Below are 12641 nucleotides of genomic sequence, written 5' to 3'. Positions count from 1 at the left end.
GGTTCAGCCTTCAGCTCCACTGGAGTCTTGCTTGTAAGCAGCTGAGCCAGGAGACACCTTCTCAGTCTCCATTCTGGAAGGGGTAGGGCCCCTGGAGGCTGAAGCTATGGACAAAGCCTGGAAGACTGAGCAGATAGCCCCATTCTGGACACCTCATTACACCGATCCAGACACCATGCCCGGCACTCACTGGGGCACCCACCTGTGACACCCATGTCCTTTCCCTGACATGTGCTTGTGGTGGAGAGAGGGGCAAGGGCAGGCTCCTGGAACTGGGCTGTGGGATGCTGCAGAAGGAGCCCAGCCTGGGCATGACCACAGCCAGCAGCATGGTTTGCAGGCTCAGGACCCACCACAGCTGCCCCGACCCAAACTCCACATGGATTGCCAGGAAAAACCAGGGATGACAGGTCAGAGATCTTTCTAGAAGGCTCAAAGAGCTCTGCTGAGGTCAGCTCCTACCCTGCCCAGGGGCCCGATAGGACACACTGGTCTACAAGAGCTGAACTGGGTCCTCTGCAGGCCAGACGATGCCTGCAGCCTGGCTGGCTCTCTACTGTGGGGGAGGGCCAGCAGGGCATGAAGGGCACCTTCCCTGCCCCAGCCAGGAACGGAAGGCCCTAGAAAGCCAGAGCAGGTGCTTCCTCAAGGGCCAGAAGCAGACCTTGCCCTTTGGTCCCTAAAAGGAGACAGGAGGCCCCAGAGCCAAGACCACAGCACAAAGAGCCTCCATAAAGGGGCTGGGGCTGCAGGAAGCCTGGTCTGCAAGCCAGGAGCCACCCCCATGGGCCATGGAAGGCAGGCACTGGAGGCTGGGCATGGGGGTGGGGAGAAGGCACAGGCCATGCCCCACTCCTCAGTCTGCCCTGGCCCCCGGGTCCCCAGGGCTGGCCAGTTCTCACTCAGGCTACAGAGTCCCTGTTCCTGCTCCACTCTCCCCGCCTCACCCCTGCCTCTCCTCCCCCGGCTGCTTTCTCCACAGACACCTCCAGGCCACTGAGCCTATCCGCCTTCACACAGGGCATCCCCACAGCACTCCCCAGGCTCACCCTCATTGCCCCAGACCCGGACACTGTCCACGTGCTGCGGTCCAGCTGTTTCTGGAGAGGTCCTGAACCCCAGCATCACAGCAGGGTCTCCTCGGCACCTCACACCTGAGGCTGACATCACCACCTGCACCACTGCTGTGCCTACACCTCCAGCATTGTCCCCATTTCCCAAAGACCAGGCCAGTGACCTGGAGCCCCAGCCTTGGTCCTGCTTCTTGGGAGCCCCACCTCAGACACGCCTGCCGTCCCTGCCCTCTGCCTCCCACAGCCCCACAGCCTTCCTACTCCTGGTGGCCCCAGTCCAGCCCACATCCATCCTCCATGCCATACTAGACAGAACTTTCCAGAGAAAGACCCTCAGCTTCTTCAAAGGGCACATAGGCCATCTTGAGTCCATCTACAACCAAGCCACCTGCCACTCTTCTCCAGGCCCACAGCCCAGCCTGGATCAGGGCTCTGGTTGTCCCTGTGCCTGGAGTTATGCACCCAAACCCACAGGCACACAGACACATGTGCTTCTAGCATGCCCTTCCCTCACCTGCTCGGCCACAAGCCTCGGGGTCTCATCATCCCTCCCAGTCCTTGGTTGTCTCCCTTCTGTCTCCCCCCGCCCTGTCACACACACCCACCACACTTACACCTGGCCCATGGGAGCCTGTGGGTCCCGGCACTCAGCCCCAGGTCTGATGGGTGGGAACACAGACATCTCCCCGCGGGGGCATGAAGGGCTTGGTGTGGCCCTGGCCTCCTGAGAGTCCTGGTCCACAGAAGACATGAGTGGGCAGAGTTAACGATGTAGATGCTGCTGCCTCTACCTGTGTGAGCTGAGGCACACAGACTGAGTCTCACAGACTGAGACTCACAGTCTCAGTCTCACAGACTGAGACTCTGGCCCCATGGGGCCCACCTCTCTGGTCAGCCATGAGCCTGGGTAGGGCCCACGGGCCACCACTGGGGATGTTCTCAGACAACACAGCTCAAATGCAGGTGGCCCATGGACCCAGCCTTGGATCTGCTCTTATTTCTGAAAGAAAGAAGGAAAATGTGCAGGGGAGGCCTTCAACATTTTGATCATTGTGTGCTCGTGACTCAGGAATGATGGCGGATGGAGGTCCGGGTCTCCTGTGTGCCCTGTGGCCCACCACCAAGCTCCCCCTCGCCTGCCTTACAGCCCGTGGGGTTTTGGCTAAGCCAGGAACCATAGTGCTAATCAGGGCCACCATGACCAACAGCTCTACAGAAACCCAGTGCCAGAGCACTCCCAGGGCGGCCAGCTGCTCATTCTCTGGGGCTCACTGCAGGGCCAGGGGCGGGAGTCGCTGGGCAACCCAACGAAACCGGGGGAGGGGAGGGAGTGGTGTTGAGCTGGTCACAGAAGGCCAGGGGATTTCCCAAGTGGTCATGACAGAGAGACGCGTTCCAGCCAGAGGGACGGACTGGGTCGCCAAGGCCCCGGGGGAGGCATGGTGTATGCAGCGGACTGGGTGCTGGGGCGCAGCTTGGCCAGTGGTTCAGGGAGGGAGAGCAACACTGGGCTCCAGGCAGTGAAGGTCATCGGAAGGCAGAGCAGCGAGAACGTGACCTCGGGACCAAAGGGAGTCGGGTGTCGGGAAGGACATCCAAAGCCCGGGCCAGGAGACTGAGGTCAGGAAGGAACATGCCAGGGCCCAGGGTGGATCATCTCTTCAAGCAGAAAACAGACTTTCTAGTTCCTGGGGCTCCCTGGGGACCCTGGCTGTGGGGGGTTCTGCCGTCCCCAGCACAGGGACAGCTCACTGTGCCTATGATTACTTCCAGCCTTGGGGCCAGGGCACCCTGGTCACCGTCTCCTCAGGTGAGTCCCCCTTGCACCTGCTCTGGGGGCCTCAGGCCAGGTCCCTGGGCCGGTCACAGCTCCACCATGGGCTGAGTGCCTGAGGCCTGCTGGGCCCCGGCCCCATTATGGACTAGCCTTTAGAGCTGACAGGGCCCCCGCTGGTAAGCAAGCTGAGAGCTGGCAGAGAGAAGAGAAGCCCCAGGGACAGGTGTTGGCTGGAAGGAGAAGTTGTGGCAGAGCAGGGTTGGGGCTGGGCCTGGATATTTGTGTGCTAGGGGCTGGCCTGGCACACTAGTGTGGCTATTAGCTCGACATGTGGGGACAGGGCATCCCGGTCACCATCTCCTCGAGTAGTTGCACCCCTGCCTGCCTCCCTCGTGGCCCTGGGGTTGGGTGGCTGGGGGCAGGGAAGCCAGCTGTGTCCGCTGCATCCTTGGGGAATGAGTCCCAGCCCGTGCAAGGGGCCAGGGAAGATTTTTGTCTGGGGAGAAGCAGGGACTGTATCCCTGTGCAATACTTTTGATAGCTGGGGCCAAGGTATCCGGGTCACTGTCTCCCAAGGTAAGATGACTTTCTGTCTGCTCCTTCTGTCTCGGGGCTGGGGAAGAAATATCCGGAGGCTCCTTGGTCTGTGTGGGGCCTTCGGGGAGCCCAGAGGGCTGCTTCTGAGGCTGTGAGGTTCCCACCTTGCCGATGGCCTTTCTGCAGGGAGCGGGGCCTCTGGCCTGTGGAAGGCAGGCTGGCAGAGGGGGCTCCGTGTCCAGGGCTTGAGGGGGCTCACACCTGAGGATTCAGGAAGCCAGGCAGTGGTCAGGGGGTGAAGTTTTTGTACACCCCTTAGCGGGGCCCGTGTCAATGTGACTACTTTGACTTCTGGGGCCAAGGAGCCCTGGTGACGGTGTCCTCAGGTGAGTCCTCCCGGCTTTCCTCTCCTCTCTCTGTCGGGAGGTTTTGGCTGCATTTGGGGAGAAAACGGAGGGTGCCAGGGTCTCGGATCTAGGGCTGGCTTGGTGGCCAGGCTATTCGGGGACCTCAGCCACCCTCAGCTTGGGGGGCCACCTGGTCCTCTCAGCCCCACTGGCTGTGATCTGAGGTGGATGGAGGCCTTAGCCAGGCCCCTCTTCTTGTCTGGGGCCCCACCAACATTGTCACAATGTGACAACTGGTTCAACTACTGGGGCCCCGGGACCCCGGTCACCGTGTCTTCAGGTGGGTCCTCACCCTTCCCACTCTGGCTGCACTTGGGGGGATCTGGGGTTTGGGCATTTTGGAGGCCAGGAAATGGAGGCAGAGACAGGGTCCCCCAGACACGGGGCTGCAGATCACCTTTCCACAGTTGGGGACGAGGCGGCTCCTTTGAGTGGCCTGGCCACGTAACTGAAGCCTCCTGGGGGGTCCCCATGACTGTGGTATAATCAACATAATTGGGGTCTGTGGCCCTGATGCACCTGCCGTCCGGGGCAGTGGCCCTTGGGGCTGATTGGACTTCTGAGTTCCTGTTCGGGGCTGCGGTTTGTAGTCGGGTGGCCCAGGCAGGAGGTGGTCTGGCTTCTGAGGGGCCAGGCCAGGACATGGGGTCTCAGGGGCAGTGGGGTGTGGGGAGCAGGGCCAGTGAGGGAGTCCAGGACCCTCCAGATAACAGTGACTTGGAGGGTTGGCCTCCGTGCGGCCTGGAAGTGCAGGCCTCCAGAGGGGGTGATGCCAGGTGAGGCCCCCAGGGTTTTGGTGGGTGCGAATGGAGATTTCACCACTGTGATTACTACGGTATCGATCTCTGGGGCCATGGAACCATAGTCACAGTGTCCTCAGGTAAGAGTGGCCCTGCTGGGGCCTTTATTTTCTACTCTTGTCTGTGGGGTTTTCTGGGCATTGATGGCTGGTCCTCAGGACTGTCCCCCAGGGGCAGGCTGGCCGGGAGGGGACGAGAGCTGGGTGCCTTAGGGATTTCAGAGCCTCCTGATTATCTGATGCTTTTCTAAAACTGGAATAGTGCCAGCATGTCCAGGGCAGTAACTGAGCCCCTGAAGAGGGGCTGGAGGCTGGACAGGCCATGTGTGGGTGAGTTGCCAGGACCCCCATGGCCACAGGACAGTGTGGCTGCGGCAGGAGAGGTCTCGCTATCTGGATCCTGGTGTCGGCTCACGAGTGTGTGTGGGCAGCTGTGTTTGGAGCGCCACAAGAATGCCGCACAGAGAGCGCGCCGTGAAAGACTTTTTTTGGAATGAGGAGTGGTGTTCTGTGCAGACTGTGTTTACAATTCTTGGTCAACTGCAAGGACTAGGCGCCTAGGAAGGGCAGGCCTGGGGCCACCGAGCTCGGCTCAGTGCGGGCAGCTTCTGGGAGAAGACAGCTTGCTCCCTGTGAGAGGCGCGATAACTATCAAAGGACAGGGTATGTCTGAAGTGGCTCCTGAGAAAAATAATTAAGACCACTGAGACTTTAAAATGTGAGAGATTTTCGAGCATGCCAAACTTTTTAATCTTATCAGTCAATTAGCAAGCATGAATCATGTCTTTCTGGAGTAGATACAGGACATAGCAACACGGTGTTGTGGCCCCCCCTACCCAGAGCTGAGTTCTGACAGTATTGAATTAGTTTACTTTTTATTTAATTCAGCTATTCTGGAAGTGGTGTTGTGGAGTTGGCCAGGGGGCGGCGTGTGGGGCCGGACACCTGCACCAGGTGGCCGGAAACAGGTCACAGGGACGGTCTATTTCGGGAAACAAGTAAACAGACTTGGCAAATTTATAGCTTATGGTTATGAAGAAATGGTTTTCGGGAGGTTTTGCTCAGCCCTGCGAGTCTGAAAAACAACACCTGCATAATTTGCATTTCTAAAATAAGACCGAGATGCTGGCAGAAGCTGGAACAGTTCCTTTTTTAACGATTTGAATTTAATTCGTCAGTCTTCGCTTGCCAACATCTCATTTATACTCATTTTGAAACTAAGACATGTAAGAAATGAGAAGTCTGGAGGACAGTTTATCAATGCATTCATGTTAACTTTTTAAATTAGTTATTTCCTCAAACGGTCATTAATCTCAAACATTTTCTAACACCCCGAAGCATTGTTTTCATAATTACTGTGTTCTAAATATTTTAAGTTGGTTGATTTTCTCTTCGTGATTAAGAAGCGTTTAGATATCCTGATAAAGTGGCCTTCATTCATGTCAGCACTTTCAAGACTGCTTTTCGAGCACTCTTGTTGAGACATGTTTTAGGCGAAGCGTATGTGCTGATTGTCCTGAATGATTTCAGTGAAGAGTGTTGGTTGTTGGAGTAAGAGGAAGCCCAGTCAGGTCTCAAATCAGAAAGGAATTCGGGCTGGCTCCTGAGCTGAAGGAGCCCCAGTGGAGGGTCCACCTGCCCACCCCCCCCGGGGCTGCCGTGACTTCTGCCAACTGGCTATTCATCAAAGAGCCAATTTTAATGGATTTGAAGGAATTCTTCAATACCAAAGACCCCCACGGGACTGTCTGGTGACCAGGGAGCCAAAATGGTAAGAGGGAGGCAGTCCCGGCTGCCAAATTTGCTGCTCCGGAAAGTTTGTGTGTGGTGTTTTGGTTTCTGCTTGAGGAGGAGTCATTTTTTAAGATCGCTCAGGGAAACAATGAGATTTATTTGTATGAATCCTGAGTGGCCATTGTCTTGGCTTCTTAACTATGGATTCTATGGCTCAGATGCTCTAACATAAACAAAGTGCCTTTCATGCCATCTTTGAGTCATAAACGCAGCTTCAGATTTGAGGTCATTATTGTGCATTTGAAAGTAGCCTTCGCCTTGTGAAAAGCTTCAGGACAAAGAGCAGCATTATATGCGCAAATTCAGATGAGATGCGTTTTTGGTCATGTTTAATGATGATTTTTATTTAGAGGAAATTTAAAGTTGTGGGCCTACTTTAGACTCGGAAGGGAGGAGACCAGCTAAGGGCATGTACCCAGGACAGTGAAGGCCCCATGGGGAGAGTCCCCAGCACAGTTTTCTGAAGCAAAGTCTCTGCCTATTCTAAGGCAAAGACGGGTTTTCACTCTGATGACGGCAAACACTCCTCAGTCCTTATAAAATGTCTTGGTGAATTTAAACTTGCCGGGAAGTATTTTACCCAGGAAACTGAGGTGGTAGTGACTGATAATGCTTGGGGGCCAAGAGCTGGCTGAGACTGGACAGGGCCATGGAAAAATAGGGGATGCCACTGGAGAAATCCCCAAGGACACACAAGGGTGGGAAAGGTAGGGATGGGCACCAGAAGGCACTGACCCTGAGCTAGGCTCAGCTGTACAGGATTCCTGGATAAGATGGCTTTGGCGAAGGCACGCCGGTCTGGTGGCCTGAAATTTTCTGGCCAGTCCCAGGACTGGGCTTTTGGGACTACACTGTACAGGACTACACTGGGCTGCCCAAAGCAGTCCTCAGCTAAGCTGGACTAAACCAGATTGAGCTGGCATTTCTGAGATGAGCTTGGGCTGAGCTGAACCGGGCTGAGCTAGGCTGAATTTAGCTGCACTGAGCTGGCCTGAACTGGGCTGAGCTGGGCTGAACTGGGCTGAACTGGGCTGGGCTGAACCGGGCTGAGCTGGGCTGAGTTGGGCTGGGCTGGGCTGGGCTGAGCTTAACTGGGCTGAACTGGCCTGGGCTGAGCTGAACCGGGCTGAGCTGGGCTGAGCTGGGCTAAACCGGGCTGAACTGAGCTGAGCTGGGCTGAGCTGGGCTGAGCTGGGCTAGGTTGAACTAAACCGGGCTGGGCTGGGCTGGGCTGAGCTGAGCTGAGCTGAGCTGGGCTGGGTTGAGCTAAACCGGGCTGGGATGGGCTGAGCTGAGCTGGGCTAGGTTAAGCTAAACCGGGCTGAGCTGAGCTGAGCTGGGCTGGGCTAGGTTGAGCTAAACCGGGCTGGGCTGGGCTGGGCTGAGCTGAGCCTGGCTGGGCTGGGCTGAGCTGAGCTGAGCTGAGCTGGGCTGGGATAGGTTGAGCTGAGCCGGGCTGGGCTGGGCTGGGCTGAGCTGAGCTGAGCTGGGCTAGGTTGAGCTAAACTGGGCTGAGCTGAGCCGGGCTGGGCTGAGCTGAGCTGAGCTGAGCTGGGCTGGGCTAGGTTGAGCTAAACCGGGCTGAGCTGAGCTGGGCTTGGCTGGGCTGAGCTGAGCTGGGCTGGGTTATGTTGAGCTAAACCGGGCTGAGCTGGGCTGAGCTGAGCTTAGCACTGGGCTGAGCTGGGCTGAACTGGGCTGGGCTGAGCTGGGGCTGAGCTGAGCTGAGCTAAACTGGGCTGAGCTAGGCTGAGCCGGGCTAAACTGGACTGAACTGAGCTGAGCTAGGCTCAGCTGGGCTGAGCTGGGCTGAGCTGAGCTGGGCTGAGCTGGGCTAGGTTGACTAAACCGGGCTGGGCTGGGCTGAGCTGGGCTGAGCTGGGCTGAGATGAGCTGGGCTGAGCTGGGCTAGGTTGAACTAAACCGGGCTGGGCTGGGCTGGGCTGGGCTGAGCTGAGCTGGGCTGGGTTGAGCTAAACCGGGCTGGGATGGGCTGAGCTGAGCTGAGCTGGGCTAGGTTGAGCTAAACCGGGCTGAGCTGAGCTGAGCTGGGCTGGGCTAGGTTGAGCTAAACCGGGCTGAGCTGAGCCGGGCTGGGCTGAGCTGAGCTGAGCTGAGCTGGGCTAGGCTGGGTTAGGTTGAGCTAAACCGGGCTGGGCTGGGCTGGGCTGAGCTGAGCCGGGCTGGGCTGGGCTGGGCTGGGCTGAGCTGAGCCGGGCTGGGCTGGGCTGGGCTGGGCTGGGCTGCGCTGAGCTGAGCTGGGCTGGGCTAGGTTGAGCTAAACCGGGCTGAGCTGAGCCGGGCTGGGCTGAGCTGAGCTGAGCTGAGCTGAGCTGGGTTGGGCTGGGTTAGGTTGAGCTAAACCGGGCTGGGCTGGGCTGGGCTGAGCTGGGGCTGAGCTGGGCTGAACTAAACTGGGCTGAGATGGGCTGAGCTGAGCTGAGCTGAGCTGGGCTGAGCTGGGCTAGGTTGAGCTAGCGCAGGCTGGGCTGAGCTGAGCCGGGCTGGGCTAGGTTGAACTAAACCGAGCTGGGCTGGGCTGAGCTGAGCTTAGCACTGGGCTGAGCTGTGCTGAACTGGACTGGGCTGAGCTGAGCTGAGCTGAGCTGGGCTGAGCTAGGCTGAGCTAGGCTGAGCTGAGCTGGGCTAGGTTGAGCTAAACCAGGCTGGGCTGGGCTGAGCATAGCTGGGCTGAGCTGAACTGGGCTGAGCTGGGCTGAGCTGAGCTGAACTGGGCTAAGCTGGGCTAAACTAATCTGGGCTGAGCTGGGCTGAGTTTAGCTGGGCTGAGCTGGGTTGAGCTGGGCTGAACTGGGCTGAGCTAAACCAGGCTGGGCTAGGCTGAACTTAGCTGGCTTGCCCTGGGCTGAGCTGAGCTGAGCTGAGCTGGGTTGCACTGGGCTGAGCTGGGCTGGGCTGGGCTGAGCTGAACTGGGCTAAGCTGGGCTGAGCTGGGCTAAGCTGAGCTGAGCTGAGTTGAACTGGGCTGAGCTGAGCTGAGCTGAGCTGGGCTAGGTTGAGCTAAACCAGGCTGGGCTGGGCTGGGCTGAGCTTAGCACTGGGCTGAGCTGGGCTGAATTGGGCTGGGCTGACCTGGGTTGGGCTGAGCTAAACTGAGCTGAGCTGGATTGCACTGGGATGAGCTGAGCCAGGCTGAACTGGGCTGAGCTGGGCTGGGCTGAGCTGGGCTGAACTGGGCTGAACTGGGCTGAAATGAGCTGACCTGGGCTGAATTGAGCTGAGGTGGGCTGAGCTGAGCTGAGCTGGGCTGGACTAGGTTGAGCTAAACCGGGCTGAGCTGGGCTGAGCTTAGCTGGGTTGCACTGGGCTGAGCTGGGCTGAGCTGAGCTGGGGCTGAGCTGGGGCTGAGCTGGGCTGAGCTGGGGCTGAGCTGGGGCTGAGCTGGGCTAAACTGAGCTGGGCTGAGCTGGGCTGAGTTTAGCTGGGCTGAGCTGGGCTGAGCTGAGCTGGGGCTGAGCTGGGCTGAGCTGGGGCTGAGCTGGGGCTGAGCTGGGCTGAGCTGGGACTGAGCTGGGGCTGACCTGGGCTAAACTGAGCTGGGCTGAGCTGGGCTGAGTTTAGCTGGGCTGAGCTGAGCTGAGCTGAGCTGGGCTGTTCTGGGCTGAGCTGGACTGAACTAGGCTGAACTGGGCTAAGCTAAACCGGGCTGGGCTGGGCTGGGCTAGGCTGAGCTTAGCTGGCTTGCTCTGGGCTGAGCTGGGTTGGGCTGAGCTGGACTGTTCTGGTCTGGGCTGAACTGGGCTGCACTGGGCTGAGCTGAGCTGAGCTGAGCTGGGCTGAGCTGAACTGGGCTGGACTGGGATGAGCAGGGCTAGGCTGGGATGGGCTAGGATAGGTTGAGCTAAACCAGGCAGGGCTGGGCCAGGCTGAGTTTAGCTAGGTTGCACTGAGCTGAACTGTTCTGGGCTGAACTGGACTGAGCTGAGCCAGGCTGAACTGGGCTGAGCTGGGCTGAGCTGGGCTGAGCTGAGCTGAGATGAGTTGGGTTGAGCTGGGTTGAGCTAAGCTGGAGTACGCCAGGCTGGGCCGGGCTGAGCTGGGCTGAGCTGGGCTGAATGGGGCTGAGCTGGGCTGAGCTGGGTTGGGCTGATGTGTGCTAGGGTTAGTACACCAAACCAATTAATCAGGGTCACTGAACTGGCCCAGCAGAAATGGACTCTCTGAGTGGCTTGGCTTAGTTTGATGTCCAGGCTTGTGCTAGAATAACCCATGTTGGGCCATTTAGTTCTAAATGGGGAGACCTGGCCTTGCTGGACTGTCCTAACACTGGGCTGACCTCAATGACCTGGTTGTGCAAAGGACGGGCCAAGAGGAATCTGCACAATTCCCACTCCTCGTGTTCACAGTCTCTGCTGACCCTAGACACACAGGCCTGGGCTGGTGGTCTGTCTGGGGGCTTGGGGGGTCCTCTCTCCATGCTGTCAGCCTGCCACATGGACGGTTCACGGGGCTCGTGGCTGAGTGTGGCTACGTGGCTCTGGGGTCTCAGAGGGAAGGCACCGCCAGTCAGGGCCGAGCTGTCCTGAGCTGAGAGCCAGGCACCAGAGTGCACTTGAGTGTAAGGGTGGCAGGTGCTGGGAGGAGGTTACATCCGCCCCTCCCAGCGTGAAGCACCTCCAACTTCCCACAAGCCCAGAGCTGGACTTCTGCAGCAGGGCGGGGGCCGCCTTGCCTCCCCTTCCCAGCAGGACCTGGGCCTCGACACAGCTGCCCACTGCGCCGTCGGTCCAGGCTGGGGAGGCCGCGAGGGCAGCCCTCGTGGTAGTGAAATGAGGGAGCCATGTGGTTGGCGTTGGCCCGCCTGGCAGAGCGTGGGAAGGAGACGCCTTCTCACCCCTGTCTCTTGTCCCTCTCTGGTCCTCAGAGACCTCATCCCGTCCAAATCTCTTCCCCCTCATCACCTGTGAGAGCTCCCTGTCCGATGAGCCCCTGGTGGCCATGGGCTGCCTGGCCCGGGACTTCCTGCCCAGCTCCGTCACCTTCTCCTGGAACTACAAGAACAACAGTGTGGTCAACAACCAGGACATCCAGACCTTCCCTCCAGTCCTGAGAGAGGGCAAGTACGTGGCTACCTCTCAGGTGCTCCTGCCCTCCGTGGACGTCCTCCAGGGTTCAGATGACTTCCTCACATGCAATGTGAAACACCCCAAGGGCAACAGTGAGGTGAACGTGCCCATCCCAGGTGAGAGTCGGGCTCTCCTACCCATGACCGGGGATGGGGGCAGGGAGGGGGGTCAGGTGGGCTGACGTCTTGTCCCCTTCACTGCAGTGCCTGTAGAGCTGTCCCCCAACGTGACTGTCTTCATCCCACCCCGTGACGCCTTCTCTGACAACAACCAGCGCACGTCCCAGCTCCTCTGTCAGGCAACAGGCTTCAGCCCCAAGAAGATCTCTGTGTCCTGGCTTCGTGATGGAAAGCCCATCAAGTCGGGCTTCAACCCAGGCAACGTGGAGGCTGAGAACCAAAGGCCCGGGCCCGTGACCTTCAGGGTGCTCAGCACGCTGACCATCACCGAGAATGCCTGGCTCAGCCAGAGCGTGTTCACTTGCAATGTGGAGCACAATGGGCTGACCTTCAAGAAGAACGTGTCCTCTGCATGCATCCTCAGTGAGTGGTCCCGGCCCCTGGTGCAACCCCTCGGGGCAGGGACCCCTCCTCACATTCATAGGTGTCCACTCAGGGCAGCCGCTTCCTGAGCCTTGGCTTCCTGGAGCGGCCAAGGGCAGGGAGGGGGCCACTTGTCAGGTGGGGGGGCCCAGCATCCCCTCCAAGGGGTCCTTGGGGCTCAGGAAGGCTCGGCGTGGCCAGCTTCTGTTCTCTTGGGAAAACCTCCCCCCTTTGCCCGGTTGCCCATCCAGCCAGTCACTGACACAAACTCTCTCCCGATCCAGACACGCAGGCCAACATCAGAATCTTCACCATTCCCCCCACCTTCGCCAGCATCTTCCAAACCAAGTCGGCCAAGCTGTCCTGCAGGGTCGTAGACCTGACCACCCGCGACAGCCTGAACATCTCCTGGACCCGCCAGAATGGCGACTTTCTGCCAACCACCACCATCTTCCAGAGCAACCTCAACAACACCTTCAGTGCCACGGGGGAGGCCACCGTCTGTGCAGAGGACTGGGAGTCAGGGGAGGACTTCACCTGCACGGTGACCCACACAGATCTGCCCTCGCCACTGAAGAAGACCATCTCTAAACCCAAGGGTAGGAGTCTGCTTCTCTTCTGCCCC

The 12641-nt window shown here is 58.9% G+C and overlaps 3 long non-coding RNA genes and 5 gene segments (V, D, J or C); 6 read left to right on the top strand and 2 right to left on the bottom strand.

Moving 5' to 3' along the window:
* LOC125168518 (uncharacterized) overlaps positions 1-4074 on the bottom strand; it is a 157433-nt gene extending 153359 nt beyond the window's left edge. For all 8 annotated transcript variants that reach the window (XR_007153163.1, XR_007153167.1, XR_007153164.1 and 5 more), the window contains exon 1: positions 4026-4074. This is a non-coding gene — a long non-coding RNA (uncharacterized LOC125168518). The remainder of the gene's footprint in view (positions 1-4025) is intronic.
* LOC125168523 (uncharacterized) overlaps positions 1-4674 on the bottom strand; it is a 242250-nt gene extending 237576 nt beyond the window's left edge. The window contains exon 1 of the long non-coding RNA XR_007153181.1: positions 4626-4674. This is a non-coding gene — a long non-coding RNA (uncharacterized LOC125168523). The remainder of the gene's footprint in view (positions 1-4625) is intronic.
* Positions 1-12641, top strand: part of LOC125168484 (immunoglobulin heavy constant alpha 2-like) — a 350186-nt gene that overhangs the window by 200346 nt on the left and 137199 nt on the right. Inside the window, 1 exon segment of the C gene segment in view lies at positions 4029-4074. Coding sequence covers positions 4029-4074 — 46 coding nt within the window.
* Positions 1-12641, top strand: part of LOC125168488 (immunoglobulin heavy constant gamma 4-like) — a 238365-nt gene that overhangs the window by 124677 nt on the left and 101047 nt on the right. The window contains 1 exon segment of the C gene segment in view: positions 3737-3773. Coding sequence covers positions 3737-3773 — 37 coding nt within the window.
* The window catches only part of LOC125168486 (immunoglobulin heavy constant gamma 1-like), a 533257-nt gene that overhangs the window by 442717 nt on the left and 77899 nt on the right, over positions 1-12641 (top strand). The window contains 1 exon segment of the C gene segment in view: positions 2821-2883. Coding sequence covers positions 2821-2883 — 63 coding nt within the window.
* LOC125168481 (immunoglobulin delta heavy chain-like) overlaps positions 1-12641 on the top strand; it is a 724259-nt gene that overhangs the window by 684247 nt on the left and 27371 nt on the right. The window contains 1 exon segment of the C gene segment in view: positions 4620-4674. Within this exon segment, the coding sequence occupies positions 4620-4674 (55 nt within the window).
* LOC125168482 (immunoglobulin heavy constant mu-like) overlaps positions 1-12641 on the top strand; it is a 33018-nt gene that overhangs the window by 19773 nt on the left and 604 nt on the right. Inside the window, 4 exon segments of the C gene segment in view lie at positions 3382-3426; positions 11273-11590; positions 11678-12016; positions 12301-12615. Of these exon segments, the coding sequence occupies positions 3382-3426; positions 11273-11590; positions 11678-12016; positions 12301-12615 (1017 nt within the window).
* LOC125168519 (uncharacterized) lies at positions 6371-9072 on the top strand. Of its 4 annotated transcripts, XR_007153173.1 has the most exons (4): positions 6371-7737; positions 8405-8524; positions 8660-8724; positions 8871-9072. It is a non-coding gene; the product is annotated as an uncharacterized LOC125168519 (long non-coding RNA). The 4 variants fall into 4 exon arrangements; XR_007153172.1 differs by having other exon boundaries at positions 6371-7692; positions 8450-8734; XR_007153171.1 differs by having other exon boundaries at positions 8405-8724.

Source organism: Prionailurus viverrinus, chromosome B3, assembly GCF_022837055.1.
Source record: "Prionailurus viverrinus isolate Anna chromosome B3, UM_Priviv_1.0, whole genome shotgun sequence".
Lineage (NCBI taxonomy): Eukaryota > Metazoa > Chordata > Mammalia > Carnivora > Felidae > Prionailurus > Prionailurus viverrinus.
Note: the sequence above shows the minus strand (reverse complement) of the source record. Positions and strands in the feature narration are given on the sequence as shown.